At 49.0% G+C, this 18084-nt stretch overlaps 1 protein-coding gene across 2 annotated transcripts in view; it reads left to right on the forward strand.

The window, feature by feature from the left end:
• NMNAT2 (nicotinamide nucleotide adenylyltransferase 2) overlaps positions 1-18084 on the forward strand; it is a 31420-nt gene continuing 13336 nt past the window's right edge. For both annotated transcript variants that reach the window (XM_055725287.1, XM_055725286.1), the window contains exon 1: positions 1-201. In XM_055725287.1, coding sequence (XP_055581262.1) covers positions 117-201 — 85 coding nt within the window. In that variant the 5' untranslated portion in view covers positions 1-116. The remainder of the gene's footprint in view (positions 202-18084) is intronic.

Consider the following 18084-nt stretch of genomic DNA (forward strand, 5'->3'; position numbering starts at 1 on the left):
GCCCCGCTGCCGCTCCCGCCCCGCTCCCTCCCTCCCGCCGCCGCCGCAGCCGCACCGAGACACAAAAAGCGGCTGGGGCAGGGCTGGGCAGGGCCGGGCAGGGCCGCGCCGGCACCATGACGGAGACCACCAAGACCCACGTTATCCTGCTGGCCTGCGGCAGCTTCAATCCCATCACCAAGGGCCACATCCAGATGTTCGGTCAGTGCGGGCGGGACCCCGGGGGGGGGCGGGGGGCGCCGGGGGGGCGCAGCCAGCGGGCACCGCAGCGGGGGCGGGGCCGGGCCGGCCGGGCGCTGTCCGCGGCCGGTGGTGCTGAAGGCGCGGAGGGCGCAGGCGGCCCCCTGGACCCCCCGCCCGCCCCGGCAGGCAGCGGCGGAGGGGCTGGCAGCCAGCCCCGGGCCGTGCTGCCCTCACATAGCCGGGTCGTGTCCCCCCCCGCACTCACCTGGCCACGCTGCCGCCCCCGCAGCCCCCCGGGTCGGTGCTGGCGAGGGCTCCTGGCCGTGTTTGTGAGCCGGTTGGCTCTGCGAGCCTGCGGCCGCTGCAGCACTTTTCTATCCTCCCTGGCCGGGGAAGGAGGGAGGGAGGGAGGGAGGGAGGGAGCGGGCCGAGCAGCTAAAGCCAGGTATGGCACCAGTGAGCAAAAATATAGGCAGTTAACTGAAACGTAGGAATATCCAAGCTTTAGACTGATAACAGGTCAAAGGAATCGGAAATGTTTATGTGAGATGATTGAGATTACTGAGCATCCATGAGATGATCCAGATGACGGGGATGCTAGAATTGCTGCTACAGCCTGTTCAGGCAAGACAAGAGGGAGGGAGGGAGGGAGGGAGGGAGGGAGGGCAGTCTCTGCCAAAGGCAGTCTGACATGCCATAAATACTGACGGTTTGGGGAGAGCTTGAAATGCCTGGAGATCCCTGTGTGAACGGCGACTTACCTGGGGTGGCAAGGAGTGCCGTAAGGGTGAAGTATCCACTGCAGAAAAAAACGGGAGTAGAAAGATCAGCTCCTCTAATATCCCTTCCCGGAGCGCAGAGAGAGGAACCATCCTTGATGTCTCATAGGAGATCTGAGGCTGGGGAGCAGATGCTGAAGGTCTCATGCCACAGCTGGAGAAGCATCCCTAGGGTTTTGAAAAGCTGTACCTAAGTTTCTAAGCACAAAAATAATTGAAAACAGCTTGGGGTATCTCTCTGTCAGGCCTTGGTTTTGCAGATCTTAATGAGTTGGGCAGCAGGCTAGAAAATGATGGCTTTCGAGATGCAAATGATCACATTGTTACTCCATTTCATAACTGCCAGCACAATGTAGTCCTGGGCACCAATATATCTGAAACTTCAAAAAAATCCTTTTTCCTAAGCTAAAAGCAACTGCGAACAACAAGGCACAAGAGGAACTATTCAAAAAGAAAAACAATAATTAAATGAAATTACAGGGACTTGGTTAATAGAAGCAACTATTGATAAAACAGATTTCTGTAATTCATATTATTGACTCTAGATGATATTTTGATCGAGAAAAGTAATACTAAAAATATTAATGTGGCCCATATTCAGTGAACTGAAAACCGGTAACAAAATATATTTTAGAAAATAAGGATTGGTGAGATACTGGTATGCAGTGGGTGTTTTTACTAGGCTCGTGATGAGATTTTTTTTATTTTCCTCAATACTGTTCAGTATCTTTATCAATGACCTGGAAGAAAACGTATAATTCCCACCAGTGAAAAAGTGCCAATAACCCCAAAATGGGTAGAATAGCAATTAATTATGGTAATGAGTCAGTTGCGCTGCCTTACTCTGGTTGTTTGATATAAAGGGCTTCTTCAAATACCGAAGTCAAATGCAAAGTCATATGTCCGGCAAGGAGGAACGCACGTCAATTATAAACAACAGGCAAATGTCTTCTGCCAAACAGCGACTGTGTCAAGGACTGAGGAGTGATTGTACACAGCCTACTGAATACAAACTCTGTGTGATGCTGTAAATAAAACAGCAAATGCAATCCTTGTAGATACAAGCAGGGGAATATCAGGCAGAGGAAGAAAGGTTGTATTATTTTCATGTATGGCATTAACAAAACCTTTCTTGGAGGAACAGTAACAAGAATTACATTAGCTCCGGAAACCAGGCTTTGTGGCAAGAGTCTAAAGAGGCTCAGTCCAGACCCATCCTTAAAGATGTTAAGCAGCAAATTGATCATGGCCTTTAAGGATCTGCCTGGGGGAGGGGGTATGTGATATGTGAGGGAAAGGGGCTCTTTATTCAGCAGAATAAGGACTGGTGAGATGCCAGGAGCAGGTCTGGAGACCACACAACTTCAGACTAGAAATATAGTGTGTGGTTTTGAGTGAAGGTAATCAAGTAGTACAAAGAAGTACTTGGGTAGCCGATGGATTCTCTGTCATGTGAAGGCTGTAAATCAAGACTCAGACATCTTTCAGGAAGATACGTTTTAGCTCCAAGAGGATGGCTTGCTGTGGAAATTTTCTATGTGTATGTCCTATAGAGATCCTGGAATTTAAGTCCTGAGATACCTGATGGGGACAAATGAGTCTTTCACAAGGAAAGGACACAATTTAGCTTCTAAGTCCCTCCTCATTTTTGCTTGAGGAAGACTTCTCCTCAATTCTAAAAGAATAATCACGTGAAACCATGGGAATCTCATCCGAAATCTGTGTTACTCATTTAGCTCTCTGCTATATGAATCCAACCCAAACAGTACTCCATCCTGTAAATGTTGCATTTCAAACAGCTGAATCTGTGCAAAAATATTGTCTTTATCTTTCAGGCAAATATCTGGGCTTCGTGAGCCTGATAGGAGGATGTTTTGCTTAACACAGAGAGATACAAGTTATCTATTTAACACATGGTACTAATTAAGCCAAAAGGAAGTATAAGATTTGCACTGGTATGCCACTATAGACATACCATTGCATGCCAACCATAATTTTTCCCAGTATGGACCTCACCATGTTTTATTCGTGCCGAAAGCCAACCTTTTCCCATAGATTTTTCCCTGACTAGGAGATGGGTTACATATTTGGAAGTCTCTCCTAGTGGGGGGAAAGGTTCCCACTGGGTTATTTTTTCCACCAGTCATGTGAACTGAAGACTCAGTATCATCATTATACTGAAAGCTGGGCTGCTTCTTACAACCCCAGACCAGCAACTGCAACCACTGCTGACCCTCGCATCTGAGCTGAACTTCTGAGCTCTGAGCTCGTATGGAGCTGAACTTACTGCAACAGGGCTCCCTCCATCCTCTGCCAGTTGCAAGGCTGGGTCACTAGGGCTCGCCAGATGAGACTGATTCAAGTCTGTGTATAAAAAATCAATATCATGCATATAAATTAATACTTAAGATATATAATGTATAATAAAAAGGTAGGTGAGATACAGTGCTATGCAGCCATCCATACCAAGGGGTTGAGACAAACACCCACATAGCCCTGAAAACACTTGGAGTTATTTGTGGTATCAGATGTGCTTTGAGATATACATATGTTCTGAGTCACAAATATGAGTTGTATTTTCCAGCTTTATGGGGCTATGAGAAAGAGTTTAGCATGCTAATGTGGCGGGGAGGCAGGGTGAGAGGAGAGAAGAGGGCAGAGGTGGTTTCTAAGGCTTGACATGAACATTGGTGGCCTTTAGCCTGCAATGAAGCTCCAGATATATCCTAAAGAGGTATAGAGAAGGAAAAGCGGATCTCATGCAGGAAGTCCTAATAATTTGAGAAAAATAAGATTCAGAGCAAAGTCCCGCATTAAAGCCACAAGAAACCCCCCACTGTTTGGTGCCGGCGAGCCCGGCTGCTTACCTTGGGCACCGAATTCAAACCAATTCACTTTAATTTCCCATTGACACTCGGAGAAACACTGAACACGGGGTAGATGCTTAACCCTCCTCCCCCGCAGCCAGCTCGGGAGGGGAACCTCTGAGATGTCCCCATGGTGGCTTTGGCATCTCGGTGCCAAACCACTGGGGACATGTGGAGCGGCACATTATTGCCAGCCTCAGGATTTGCTGCCTAAAGGACATCTCCTTCCATCTTGGCCCTGCTGCAGTTCCCCTGCTGCTTCCTCCCCGTGCAAGTGATGCCACCCAAAGGACAAAAGCCAACGAACCAATGTCAAAAGCAAAACCTAATCCGTGCAGCCCTGCAAACGAATCAAGGCCCGTGCTGGCACTCTTCCAGCTGATGAGCTTGTGCTTGCTTTGACAATTCAATCATTTCCCCACCTTGTCCCAACTCAGGGAACCCAAACACGACCTCCTCCTGCCTGGGGTTCAGAGCATGAAAGACAAAGAGGAGCCCTGCAGAGTAAGGTAGAAAGCATATTTTTTCAAATTTTTTTTCAAAAAGAATTCACTTTGAAGGTGGTCTCGGCTAAACTACTGGGATTAAAGACGTCACTGTGCAAGGTCAGAGGCTCCAGATTTTGTGTGGTTCTCCCTCCTGGGGAGAACCACACAGATTTGAGGATTGGAGAAGAAGCAAAAAAACCACCAGATTTGGAAGGAAGATGCTGAGTTTCTTCATAGTTCTGCAGGGGAAAGGTCTTGTACTGTCCCGTGGGCATATGAGAACTCAAGGATTGTTCTGATGATTTCTGCAACCTGGAATGAGGGGTTTGGTGAGGCGAGATGGTAGCAGGTCGATCAAGATGCAGTGTTTTGATATTGATTTTCTTTCTATTTTCTTTTTATTCCTTTTTCTTAAATTATAGAAGAAAAGCCCTCTCTGTAAATGCTCGCATTCCTCATTTTAGCACTTTAGACATTTTTGTCTTGCCTTTTTAAAGTTCTGAAATTCCTCACAACCCATCCTTTCACGTGCAAAATTCTGGCTTCAAGGAAACGGCCTTGGTCATCAAACAGTTTTGTTTCTGCCCAGCTCTAAGAACAGCCTGACACAGCTTCATCTTCAGGGCTTGGGTCACCAATCAAGCCCAACCCTTTCTGACACATCTCTGTCCACCTTTCCACCTCTGCTCATCAGCCTTTGATTAGAAGAGCTTTACTGGGGACCTCCCTACCCTTGTAGAGGAAGGTTTCAAGCTGTCCTTCCCCTCTCCCAGTGGCATGGTGCCCACGAGGTCCAGCACCGAGGAGGCTGGGGGCCACGGGGATGCTCAGAGTTGGGCTCAGAGGCAGCAGTTTGGGTGACCCCCAAGGAAAGGGTTGGGACATTATTATAAGACTCTGCCAGAAGCACTTGGCCCTTTTTACAGCTGTTTTGGGGGGCATTATCAAGCATTTGGCAGCAAACAGGCAATTTCAATCAAATCTGTGCCATCTGCATGTACCTCCCCTGTTCCATCTCCTGCACGTTGGTTTGTAGAGTTGCTCCAGGTCGGCTCACATGGGAGGAAGGGATGTGTGAGCTGTCGTTCAGCTGTGGCCTTCTCAGAGGGAGCCTTGGTACCTTAGATGTTCTAAATCTGTTTGGCCATAGTTTCCCATTCACTTCATTTCAAACAGTGCCAAAACCTGGACTTATGCAGAAAAATGTAGCTTGTAGATGGGGTGAATCCTGAAAGTCAGCAAATCTCCACTATTTTTCCTCTTCCTCGCCCTTTCTGTGTAATTAAAATTAAGTTTTCCCCTATGTCCTAGGTCCACCTGTTATTGAAGAGAGTTTATATCCCAGCCAACAGCTGGGTAAAAACCATTCCTGATGGAAAACAGTGAAAGAGGACTCTGCCATGAAAGTAAAACTCTCTGTTGCATGGCTTCTTACGAAAATTTGAGCAATTAAACATCCCAGCAGGCTGCTCTTTGATTATGCCATGCAGCCTTTCTCGAGGAGCAGCACCGAGGTCTGCTGCATCGCACTATGCGGGTTTTAGAGATGAAGGGATGGAGCTTTGTTAGTAAAAAGAGAGGAAGAGGCAGGAGCTGCGGCTTTTGTTTATGGTGTGTTGCTTTAATATCCTGAATGTCAAGAATCACTTTTTCGTAGTTTGTTGAGATGACTGAACTGCAGAGCAGTTTAATGAGAGCATTGCTGCCTGGGACAGAGCTGGGAGAAATGTGCGAGCAGGATGACAGCTCACCCTTTCCCCTTGGGCTTAAACACGAATATATCTGCAAATGACCAGAAGCAAAATTCCCTCCCTACCCCGCCTCTAGCAAAAGCTCGTCAGGAGCTGGAGAGAGGCTTCGCCTCCGCTGTCTGCAACATGAGTGAGAAGTCAAGGCCTCTGCAAGGCTGCCTCGTGTTGCCATTTCATCTCCGGGCTGAAACCTGAATGCGTGATTAGCCGTAGTGATCGATAGAGCAAGCGGAGGGTGATGGGACTGTGGGAGGAGGTGGCAGGCAGGTGGCCTGGCTGAGCCCAGCACGGCTTAGCACCGGCAGGGCTCATGGAGCACAGGTGGAGCGGCAGCGGGCAGGATGCGACCTGGGGCAGAGCCAGGACAGGCATTACTTATAACACCCCGAGTGATGTATTGGACATGGGGAGTTGTAGTATCTGTTCTCACCTCCCGGCAGCTTTTGAAATGCTGGCTGGGCTCTGTGGCACAGTAGAGGAGCTTCCACTGATACCCAAGTTGCCAAAATCTCTGCAAACAGCCAAAATCTTCCATAGGCACAAGGGGACTGGGAGGGCAAGATGTGCCTGGCCTGGCGGCAGACAGGGCAACAGGTCAGCCCAGCCTGGTGCTGTGGCTGGTGAGTCACCGACACCTCCACTCCCAGTACTTGCCCAAAATGTGCTGAAACAGCAGGTTTTGGGTGCTGTGCTGGGAGGACAGAGCAGCGCCAGCAGGACTGCAGCACCCATGGCTCTTTTGGGTGCCATTATAGATCAGTTAATGTCACATTCCCATCGCTGCGCCCCATACAGACTTTTTTCATGGCCTTTATCACCGGCTTCCTGCATCTCAAGCATCTCATCTCCTTTTTATGACCCAAGGAGAGGAGGAGTTTTCCCAAGCACCAGATTAAACTCCATCAATAACTACTCAGGGATTCTTTTAAAATATTTATAGGCTCTTAAATATTTAGCAGTATTTATTACTGTCTGTGAGACATTACATTGTCTCTATGACAATGCCACCCCCCAAAATGCGCCACGTACCTTCTCCTACTTCCACTGACTATAAACAAACCCAGCAGTGAGAAATCCAGTCCTACAACCTCATTCAAGAAAGAAACAGGGGCTCTGCTTCTATTTAAATACTGTTTGCGCTCGCTAAGATGCTCGCACCTCCCGCATCGTCTTCTCTGATACATGTTGATAGCAGCCTGTGCAATGCCGAGGGTATAAATTAGCTGAATGCTACATCCCAACAGCGGCAGCCCACATCTTTCCTGTGACCTTGGGCAAGTCACTTAATCCCTCTCTACTGGTGCAATGGGGGGGACTCACATCTTGGCTTTCCCTGCCATGCTGTGGGTTAGCATCAGGTACCGCAGCAATGGGGGACACAAGTAGGAGCGGCTCGTGATTAGGCTGATCTTTGTGCATCTGAGCAGCAGCTGGCCCAAAATAGACATCCTCACCCCTGCATGCTCTGATCTCTGAAATCCCTTCTGGCAGCAAGGCAGGGGGGCTGCGAGGGGTCCCCTGAGCTGAGGAAGAAGGTGTAGAGATGTATTGAAGCTGGGGCCAAGACCACATCCCACCACTTGTGGCCAGGGGGCAATGGGCAAGCAGAAACAGTCCAGTTGTGTTAACTGTGCAGCACGAGTAACCCCAGCATTAATATCTACCTGGGACGGGGGAGCCCAGAGCAGCTACAGAAAGACCCAACAACCTCTAAGACAGAAAAATTACCCTAAGATGGAGACAATTCCAGGGCATCTCTGCATTTTGAGACAAACGTGCCCTCTCTGACATTTATAAACCCCGAATCCAAGGGTTTGTGTGGTGCCACTGGTGCCCAGCCAAGCAGGGCTGGAATTTTGGATTGCCCTTCGTGGAGAAGGTCAGGCAAAGTCTGTAGTGCCCATCACAGCCCTGAAAACAAACCAGGGCCAGGGCACAGCTCTTGTCCCCCCAAAAGCAGCATTGCTTGCACATGTTGATGGTGTGCAGTCATACCTGGAGAAGACAGGCTAGGTTGGGAGCACATTTTTTTTGCTCTCCCTTTCCAGCATCAACTAGTTTCCTCCAGTAAACCTGAGCTGCTGGATGTAGCTTGGTCATACCAGCAGAAAACTGCCAAATCCATATTTTGGGAAAAAGAAGAAGCTGGAGTCTTTAGAAATATATATTTTCAAGAGCCACTATAGGTCTTGCCCTGGGAGGAGATGTACTGGGAAAAGTCTGTTCTGGAGGTGGAGTAGGAGGCCAACACAGAGGAGATCCCCATGGGATGGGTGGGGAGCCCGTCTCTCAGCCAGGCAAGGACAGACTTGCTCAGCCCCTGCTCCACAAAGGTTTCTACTTTCACTGAAAATCCAACAGCCCCTAATAGAGCTTAAGCCTTCCCTGAGGAGATCACATTTTGCTAAGGCTTATTGGCAAAGGAACTAAGAAAATCCAGTTTTTCCAGCGAGATCTTGTGAGCTGTGTTGGGGATGCTGAAAGGCATAGCTTTGCTTCTGGTGCCTTTGTTTTGTTTAAAGACATCATTGATGCTTCTTTTGGGGGAAATGGAGTCTTGGGAATAGATCTGCAAAGGCAGAGGGTTCCACTGAGCCATACAGCCAGGTGAGATACAGCTGTGGTAATGGGAACGCGACAACTCTTTGGTGTTACCATGGGACTAAAGTCCTACCCTGGCTGCCTCCGCCACCCCATGTTGTCACCAGCATCCCCCCAGATTTTCTGCATCTCTGTAGATGGGATATTTTCTGCCTGCACAGTCCTGGATAAGCCAACACAAATCCCTGCCATGGTCAGCATCTTTGGATGCTTTGCCAGCAAAGACAAGCCGTGGTTAGACTCACGGCACAGGGGTCAGCCCCACATAGAGGCAACCCACGACCAACAAAAAGCCGCCAGGAAAACGCTCCCCATCTCTGCTCCGTGGGGAATCAGGGACCGTAAATCCTCTGCTGCTAGTAAGGCTGTGATCCCACAGCACGTCATCCCAAAGGAGCAGCACGATACGCACCGGGGCGTACAAAGCGCTGCCTTTGATGTGCTACAACGGCTTGGAAATGAAAACAAACGGAGCGCTTGCACAGGGAAATTAGGGCAGCAGAAAACAAGTGTGGAAATCTGTTGGGGCTTTTTTCCCCCCTCCGTTTAAAAAAAAAAAAAAAAGTGACACCGATTTCCCAGCCTGTGGCTGGCTGAGATGGGGACTGGGACCTCTCCAGGGATGAGCTTTGATGTGCCTGTCCTACTTCGGACGTGCCACCCACATCCTGGTGAAAGCAAAACACAAACTCATGGCAGGGTAATGAAAGTATTCACCAGGTGCCTTTTGCTGCTTCCCTTGTCCTGATGGATGCTATCGGTGGGCCCAGGGTGATAAAAATCATTTTGAAACAGAGCAGTTGGGGCTATCTGGAATACCCTCCCCTTTGCTTGCCAAACAATTATTTTTGCTTCTGATATTTAGACTCTCACTGAAGCTGAGATACAGCCACAGAACATCAGCTCCAGGCCAGATTCACGCCGCAAATAGATGCCACTTTACCTTGGGCATTGAGTTTACATCGCTTTACACCAGCTGGAGAGCTGTTACCCTTAAAAAACCCCTAGGAGAGACAGATTTCAGTCAAACCCACACTAACTGCTTTCTGCCCAGTCCAGCTGTGGTGACGTTCACTCCCCTGGTTTGTACTTAGATAAAGCCTGGTGCTCAGAGGAGCGTTTTACACCGAGCATGGGCAAATGCACACTTTGGTACATTTGCCTCTGAAACCCAACAAAAATACTGCGGAAGAGGAAAATTTTCTCCTCCCCACCATGCACGGCCCTTGCTGACTTAGGGGGCAGCCAGCGACTGCAGCAGCCAGGGAAAGGTAGTGACCTCTCCCATTTCACTTCAACACTGTGTGTACAGACACTCATCTTACCTAGAGACACGTAATCCTTTTCCAAAGCCTTCTAAGCAGGGCGTTTCAGTGATGTCCTGCAGCAGGGAGCTCAGAAAACATCTTTCTTTAGGTGAAGTCATCTTCTTCATCCATTTTTACCTGCTAAGAGTTGCTTTTACCAGGTTAAATGCTGACCCTCACCTGGCCAGCCTCAGGACCTCTAAGATGCCCAAGCAGCAGCTCTGGATGTCAGATACCAAGCGGAGGATGGTCCACCTTGGCAGAACTCAGCTGCCTAGCCTTCAGGTGAGACCCAGCAAGGTGCTGAGCATGTTCCTCCTCACCCTGTGGTACCAGGATGGGGATCTCTGGGCAATAAATGATATTGCTTCTCCTTAGCAGTAGTGACAGTGACAGTGCTGTGCTAATCACCTGCCTGACAGAAAAGTAGGTCCAGTCCCTACCTAGAGGAGCTGGTGGCAACTTCAACTCAAGAAGCATCTCCTTGTACTTGTCCTTATGGTGCTCACCTGATGGTCATTGCCTGCTCCCACCTGCTTCAACACAGCCAGGTGGGATGCTCTAGGAGGGAAAAGCACTTCAGCCTGTGTTGTTTTGCCAGGCTCTTCCTCAGATGCTTCTTCTTAAGCTCTGGGAGCTGGAGAGTTTCTTACTGGGCTTCTGCATGCCCTCTCACACCCACTGACCCCTTGCAGTACTTCAGTGCTGAAAGAAGAGGGGAAAACAGGATGATGCCTTGAATTTAAACTTCAATTTCAATAATATCAAACAGCCTGTTTCTCCCCAGCTTCATTTAAGAAACCCAGATCACCTGAGACCAGCCAGGTGCCCTGACCAGGCCCCATCTTGTTGGGTCTCCAGCAAATGCTCTGCTATTTCTAGGTCAGCTCACTGTGACTCAGTCTTCAACCTTTTTTTTTGGTTTGTTTTAAACATCTCATTCCTCTTTTCTGTCATGAAGCCATTAGTGGTCAACAGATGGTGCTTGTTAGTCATCACTCCGGCAGCTCTCGGAGCTGGACACTGGTGGGGGACCTCGGTGGGCTGGCAGGTAGGAGGGTCAGGTGCTGCAACATCACTTCTCTGGGGCCTTCCGTAGTATCTGCGTCCACCCACGAGTTTTGAGGTATTTGGTGGCCGATGCTTTTTTGTGCCTAAGAAAAGCCGTTAAAACAAATGTGCAGCAATGAGTGAAGCCATTTAGCATGGAAGCCCCTTCCAAATCTGTTACTTCTACAATGCCTGGGTGCAGCTATGGACTAACGGGGTGGGGGGAAAAACATGTAACAGCAAATTAGCTCAGAGATGAAAATCATTAAGCTTTAGGGGGCTTAATGGGATTTTTCTACCAACCAAAAGTCTCCTGGGAATCTGACTGAGATCATCTAAAAGGCACTGAGCTCGAGGCAGGACAAGCTGTTTGGGTCAGTGGGACACACTGGGATCTCCCTGCACTTGCCTGGGGAAGGGTCAACCCCATGATGAAGAATTACTCTCTGCTCCTCTTCCTGCTTCTTCCCAAAAAGAAACGTCCCTTGAAGAGCAGTCAGGGCTTGGTCTCCTAAAAGAAACATCACCTCGTCCCTCCAGGAAGTCCAAGGAATGAGTGTGCCAGTGGTTACTCCAGCTCCAACCAAGGGGCGGCTGTAGGCGGTGGGTGGGCAAAGACACAGGAGGGGGCAGAGAAAGTGGCCCTGAGGCAGGCGGGAGGGCTGGGCTTTGAGATCAGTACATCTCTGATGAGTACATCCCTGATTTGGCATTCCAAGTTGGTTTTTCGTTTTGTTGGGGGGTTTTTTTTGGTGTTTTTTTTTTTTTTTTTAATATATATATAAATATATACACACGCACCACTCAATTAGACTGAGAAAAACTGCTGGCTCCTTGCCCGAGTTGAGCTCAGGGTAGGAAGCAACATTTAGGTCCTGCAAGTGCTGCTAGCTTGAGAATAAAGCAAAGTGTGCTGGCGTATCTGGGTCACTCTCCCCTGCAGAAGAAGGTATTTTAGACAGTGAGAAAGCGCCTGCCTTGCCCTCGGCACCTCATGGCTGCCTCCCGCCTCCCACCCAAGGATGTCGGAGGCCAAATTGCTCGAGATGAAAATGAGACAGCTGGGAAATGGTTTTGCTGCCTTCATCACTCGTGGCTGTGCACCCTCCTCTGCTCTGGCTCTCGGGGAAGAGCAATTAAGACTGTGCAAAACTTTCTTGCCTCCCTGCTACCTCCTGTGTGTTTTCAGAGGGCTGGTGCGGAGCGGGAACGGTCTGCGGCTTCAGTTCCCCGTGGTGAGAAGGGCATAAATCAGAGCTGGCCAGCAGCGTAAAAAAAAAAAAAAAAAAAAAAAAAATTAAAAGAAAAAAGGAAGTCTTAGGGGTGTGGATGAAAGAAGTACAAAGGCAAAGTAAATAGAATTTGAAATTACACCTTGAAAAGTTGAACACAAGGAATATTTGATTTCATTAACATCAATTTAGGTGATGGAGCAGTGCCAAGGGAACCGAAACGCCATGATTAAATATACTCAGTGAGAACCGCCAAAAAGAAACATCTCTTAAATAAGCACTGATTTCCTATTGGGGAAGCAGGATGTTCTTTTTTCATTCAATCTGGGCAAAATCATCACTTATGTTTTTGTAGCCCTGGACCGTATCTCTGATTGCTCTTTCCCCACCATCACCTTGCAGGAAAGTGGTAGACCCAAAAATATTTCTGCAGGGGAGGTAAGCAAAGCTGGGCTGGGGCAGCAGGGAGATGTCACCAGTGCTTGGGAAGGGTCCTAGTGTCACCCCTGTCCCTTCCTTCCCCAACACAGCAAGACTAAGCCCAACCACGAGCCGGGAGGCGTGGAGCTGGGAGCCGCGGCTGAAAGCTCTCTGCTGCAAAAGCACGCTGCCGGTGGGCTAATGCACCTCTTGGCAGGGGCCATCACTGGCAGTTTATTTCTGTCAGGGTTTAAAAGCCATGCAAGACTGCCTGGAGCATTAAGGACAATTTATACCGGAAAAGAAAAGAGCTTTTCTCTTCCAACCCAACATCCTTGCATTGGTATTGCAGGCTATGAAGTGCTTCTAGAGAATGAAAATACCAGAGGGTGTTTTCTGGGGTCTGGTGTGGTCTCTTGGACATCACAGGTATTCAACAGGCAAGGAACAGGCTGGGAAGCCGTGACAGAAGGGTGAGCTCAACGACAACAGCCAGGCCAGAAACCCAACACACCAGCCGAGAAGCAGGAGCAAGCCTCCCCAGATGGATGGCTTTTAGACCAAAACCTAGTCTTTCCCAGGCAGAAATCTTTGTACAAGCAGGGAAGAAATGTTGGGAGCTGCCCAGATGGCTGACTGTAAGGAATATGGATGAGAAGAGAAATACAAAGCTGCTTCAGTGTCTTTGGCATCAGTGACGTCTGCAGGGAAAGCATGAAGCTGGTCTCCACAAGCAGCGTATTTTGCATGAAAGATGCAAGAAATTTTATTTAAAAAGGTCTTTTCTGGGAACATGGACCTGGGGGTTTGGAGGAAGCACCACAACATCAGAGCAGCCACAGCAGTTCCAAGAAACGACCCACCCATTTCCAGAAACCCAGAAGAACAACAAGTGCAGTGCTTGAGTGTGGACCCTCATGCCATGCACAGCCCTACTTTCTTCATTTTGGAAGACCCAAAGGCAGCAAGACACCCAAGGACAGCAGGAGACTCACCCTTTTTGCCCTTTCTGTGCCAGCCATGACCTCCATCCCATCTCCTTACCCTGGCTGCCCAACTCCTAGTGGCTTCTCACATGGAGCCACGTTGCTGATTGCCCATCATTTCAAGATGCTGAGACCCACACCTCCTCCTGCATGTGCCAGGAGCAGATGCGGTGGCAGGAGGCACTGTGGCCTCAGCCTGGGGTGGGGAATGAACAACCAACTTCCCTGGTGTCTCTTACAAGAGCTAAAGCAATTTTGTCTTACCTTGTACAGAGGATGAGGCTCCAGGCTCTATGAGCTAATGCATTCAGACAGGCTCAGCTACAGCTGCCTATTGCCCTCTCCATTTAGCCACTGAAGAGCATGTCAGTCTAAGAAGATTCAACCTGTTAAAAATATTTTTTTAAAAAATATATAAGTACTGAAGCTTTAAACGCAGCATCATGATTGCAGTGCGGACACATCTAGATGCTGCAAGTTTGCCCTGCAATCTTGTGCCACCCCAAAGCCACAGTGCCACTGGCTCCGAATCCTCTGCCACCATGCAGTGAGGATGCCCGCCCCTGCCATGGTGCTGGCCCCACTAGTGGCCTCCCACTACCCCCCACAGCTCCTCCCCAAGCAAGACTTGAGATGGCATTTCAGAAAATGCAATCTTTTTAAAGGCTTTTGCTTTGAAGTGGATGGCTGTGAAGGTCTGGCTTAGCTGACAGTTACACCAACCAGTGAGCCAGCCAAGCTGCGAGCAAGCAGGCAGAGCCACCTGATGGACACAGCCCTGCAAATGGACGTGCTCTGCCCCCAAAACAAGTGAGAACAGACTAGTTTGGGATGCAAAGAGATGTTCTGCAAGTTGTAGGCAAGGCGGGACCAGGAGGCACGTCTTCCCATTCCCAGCTCAGCCCTCTGCTATACCATACTGCTGCTTCATAGCCTGTGTGTTCACCCAAATACTTGCCTGGCAGAGATTCAATAGTCAATAAATATTTATTTTTTCCCATGCAGATTTATTTCTGTTTGGTATTTCTAAGGTAGACAACACACTCTGGAAAATGCAGATCTCAACTTTTATGTATGTATTTTGGAGAGCAGCATCATTTTTACAGGTTTCTCTAAGTATCATTGTGCAGATTAAAAACCAAATGAACAGTTTCGAGGGTGACTCAGAGAGCAGCAGCACCCATCTCCTCCCAGCAGCACACCCCTCCATGAGCACTGCGAGGCACCAGCATCCCATAGGATCTGTCCCGCTGAAGCTGTTGGCCTTGCTGTAGAAACAGGCAAATATGTTTTCCACCTCCAGAATTACATTACTTTGTTTCGATTTCCAATACTTTGCATGTGTTTGGAGGAGATGAACTGTTTTCTGCAGGAAAAGGTGTTTTATTAAGGCAGGTGGTGAGGACTTGGCGTGAGCTCCCAGGAGCCAGAGCTGAGATGTTGTGCCTCCAGCGTGGATCACGTCCCCTGAAGATGCAGGCTTGGCACCCGGCTATTTAAATACAGATCTTGATAAACTGATGGCCAGGCAAAATCTCTGGCTTTTGCCACCAAAAATCAAGGTAAATTAATACCATCAGCCACCCTGAAGCAGAGGTTACGTGCAAGGAGTTCAGTCTCTCTTCAGAGCGAGCTTTATAAAGGTGCTGTATGCAAAGGAGACAGGTGTGGGGATGAATGGATCAGTGTTTTTAATCTCCTTCTGGCAAGGAAAATCAAGTCGGGGCAAAGCAGGGAATAACGAGAGGATGTGTTCATTTAAAATTTGATGGCAACTTTTTTGTTAGGGAATTTCCTTTTCATTTTAATTTCCATTTTAAATAGCATTACAATGTAAAGGTAAATGCGGGTCCATCGATCTTGGCTCCTCTGCACACTGAAAGCCCCAGCTCTCCTGCATGGCAGCATGCATCGGGGATGCTCTGCTTTGGCTTTTCCAAAAATCTTGCCTAGATTTGTCCCTGCCTGGCAGCAATCGGCTCTGAGCGTTTCAGCTGTCTACTTGTGCATGCTTCCAAGGAGGTCAGGATAGCTTTCCTGCAGACTTCTCTGCTCCTAGGCTCATCCAAAACCACTTCTTCAGCCCTTTTAATTTATCTTCCAACATCATGGCTCAATTCCTTTTTTTTTTTTTTTTTTTTTTTTGCTATAAAAGTGTCTTGATGCTGTTGTCTGTAACTTATATGCTATGCAGTCTTCATCTTTCTAGAATTTATCTAGAAGAGGTCCCAGGACAGGGTTTGTGTGAAAGATTCCCCAAAAAGCAGAATCAGAAAAAAAAGGCACTTTTTTTCTCTCCCTCTTGATTAGCCTTGAAAGCACCAGTGGGAAACCCAGTAGCATTTATAAAGGCAAGTGCAGGACAGGAGAGGGAGAAGTGCTGCTGGCACCCACTGATTCCTCTTTTTAAAACTCAGAATGGAGAAGAAAGAGGAAATTTTTGCACATTTGGCTTTCTGGGCGTGGGATTAGGGAGGGCTGTCATGGCAGGCTGTGAAAGGAACCCCACCACCCACAGAGTTTGGTGCTTTTATTTACTATGCACCTTCAACCTCAAACCCTGCTGCCCATGGAAAAAAACCCAAGAATATTGCATTTTTCTGTGCATGCTCCCCTATAGGGTGCTTTGCTGGGTGTCCCCTGGTGCACAGATAGCCATGGTCATGCACAGGGCTGGGTCCGGTCCCCTCACCACCCCAGCAAACCCGCTGGCAGAGGGAGATGCTCCCAGCAGGCGGATAGCTAGCAAAAAATACAGTTTGAATGAACTTGCTGGTGTTAACCCCTCTGAGCTCAGGATTTTGAGGGCAGGGAGGGAAACTTTCAGTACATCTAATTCAGGCAGTTGAATTTTACTCCCTGCACCAAGCAAATGATTGAAGCCCATTTTCCTCTCCCTGGGGGCTGGCACGCCCAGAGCACCAGAGCTGGGAAGAGAGCCAGGGAAAGGATTTCAGGTGAGTCTGAGGAAAAGTTTTTATTGATACTGGCAGATCTCCCACAGGCTGTCACGGGGGCCTGGAGCTGCTCAACACTCTTGGCAGGTGAGGAAACAGTCCATGGCAATTATAGTTCCTTAACTGACTTTTCACCAACCCAATAGCTGAACAATATTCCCTGGTAGAAATTTTAGAAATTGGAGGGGGAAAAAATCATTTCACTGCAGCAGTTCTTCACCAACATGCCTACCTCCCTGCCCTGCTCAGCCCCTCTCGCCTCCCTCGATGTATGAGTGCTCCCCATCCATCCCAAGCTGTTGCAAGGGAGCTCTGAAATAATTTCAAAGCTAATTTTTTGTCCCAAAGCAAAGCAGGAACAAGGGCATGGGAGCTGCAAAGATGCGCCACTGGGAGAACAGTCCTTTCTAAAACAGCACAACCCCATCCACACCACCCTGAGACAATAATTTGACCAGGAAACGTGCAGGGAAAACGTACCCATCGATGTACCCATGGAAAAGCCCCTTTCCCCACAGCTGGTCCTGCCAAGCTATGCTCTCATCTGCCCATCATGCTGAGCTGTAGCCCAGGGCTCAGCTGCCACTTGTACGTGCCTGAACCCAGCTGGTGTCACCCTCATGGCACTAGCAGGCAGTAACAAGCCAGTGGTTAATTTTCAACCAGCAGCAGGACAGCAAGGTCTTTCTGCTGCCATTAGGAGGCCAGGAGCCCCAGTTCAGCTCAACAGCTCCAGAAGATGTAGCAGGATCCCCAGTATGCTCATCGTTCCTCTTTGTGGCCACTGGACTGTGCTTGGGCACATGGCAAACACTGGCTGTTCTCTTTCCCCTCTTTTTTCCTATTTCTCGTTGGGAAAGTTTGTTTTGGAGGGGAAACAGGAACGTGGCTGCTTTGGCAAAGATGTGTTTGTAGGCTGTGTCCCCTGCCCCAACAACCAGTGCCACATTGAGCAGCCGGGATGGGGAAGCATCTCCCCAGACAGCAGGAGCGAGCCATGCTGCTTTTTCCCAAGGAGTACCACAGCTATACCGCCGAGGGAAGCAGGAGCCATCCCACGCAGGCTGAAGAGCTTTGCATCAGCTTTAGGAGGTGCCAGCTGGGGCTGGGTGCAGGTGGCAGGGGGGGGGAAGGCTCCCTGCCAGCCTCTCCCAGCTGCTGGCACACAGGCGGGCACCAGCCCTTCAGGCAGGGCTGCTCCCGGTCCCCTGGGCGAACACCGGCGGCTGGAATGGGCTCCTGCAAGGTATGATGCGCAGGGACATCTTGGGATGGCTGATGGATCCCGGACTCACCTCAGCTTCAGAAATGCTTGCTTTCTTTGTAAAGGCAAAATATTTTCCAGATCCTCCACTTGCAAAAAAAAACCAACCAAAAAAAACCCAAAGAGGCACTTTCTACTGACTCATCAATCTCATTTCCCTTTTTGCTTTTGCCGTTGCTGTATTTTTTTCTTTCTACTC

Source organism: Falco cherrug, chromosome 12, assembly GCF_023634085.1.
Source record: "Falco cherrug isolate bFalChe1 chromosome 12, bFalChe1.pri, whole genome shotgun sequence".
NCBI lineage: Eukaryota > Metazoa > Chordata > Aves > Falconiformes > Falconidae > Falco > Falco cherrug.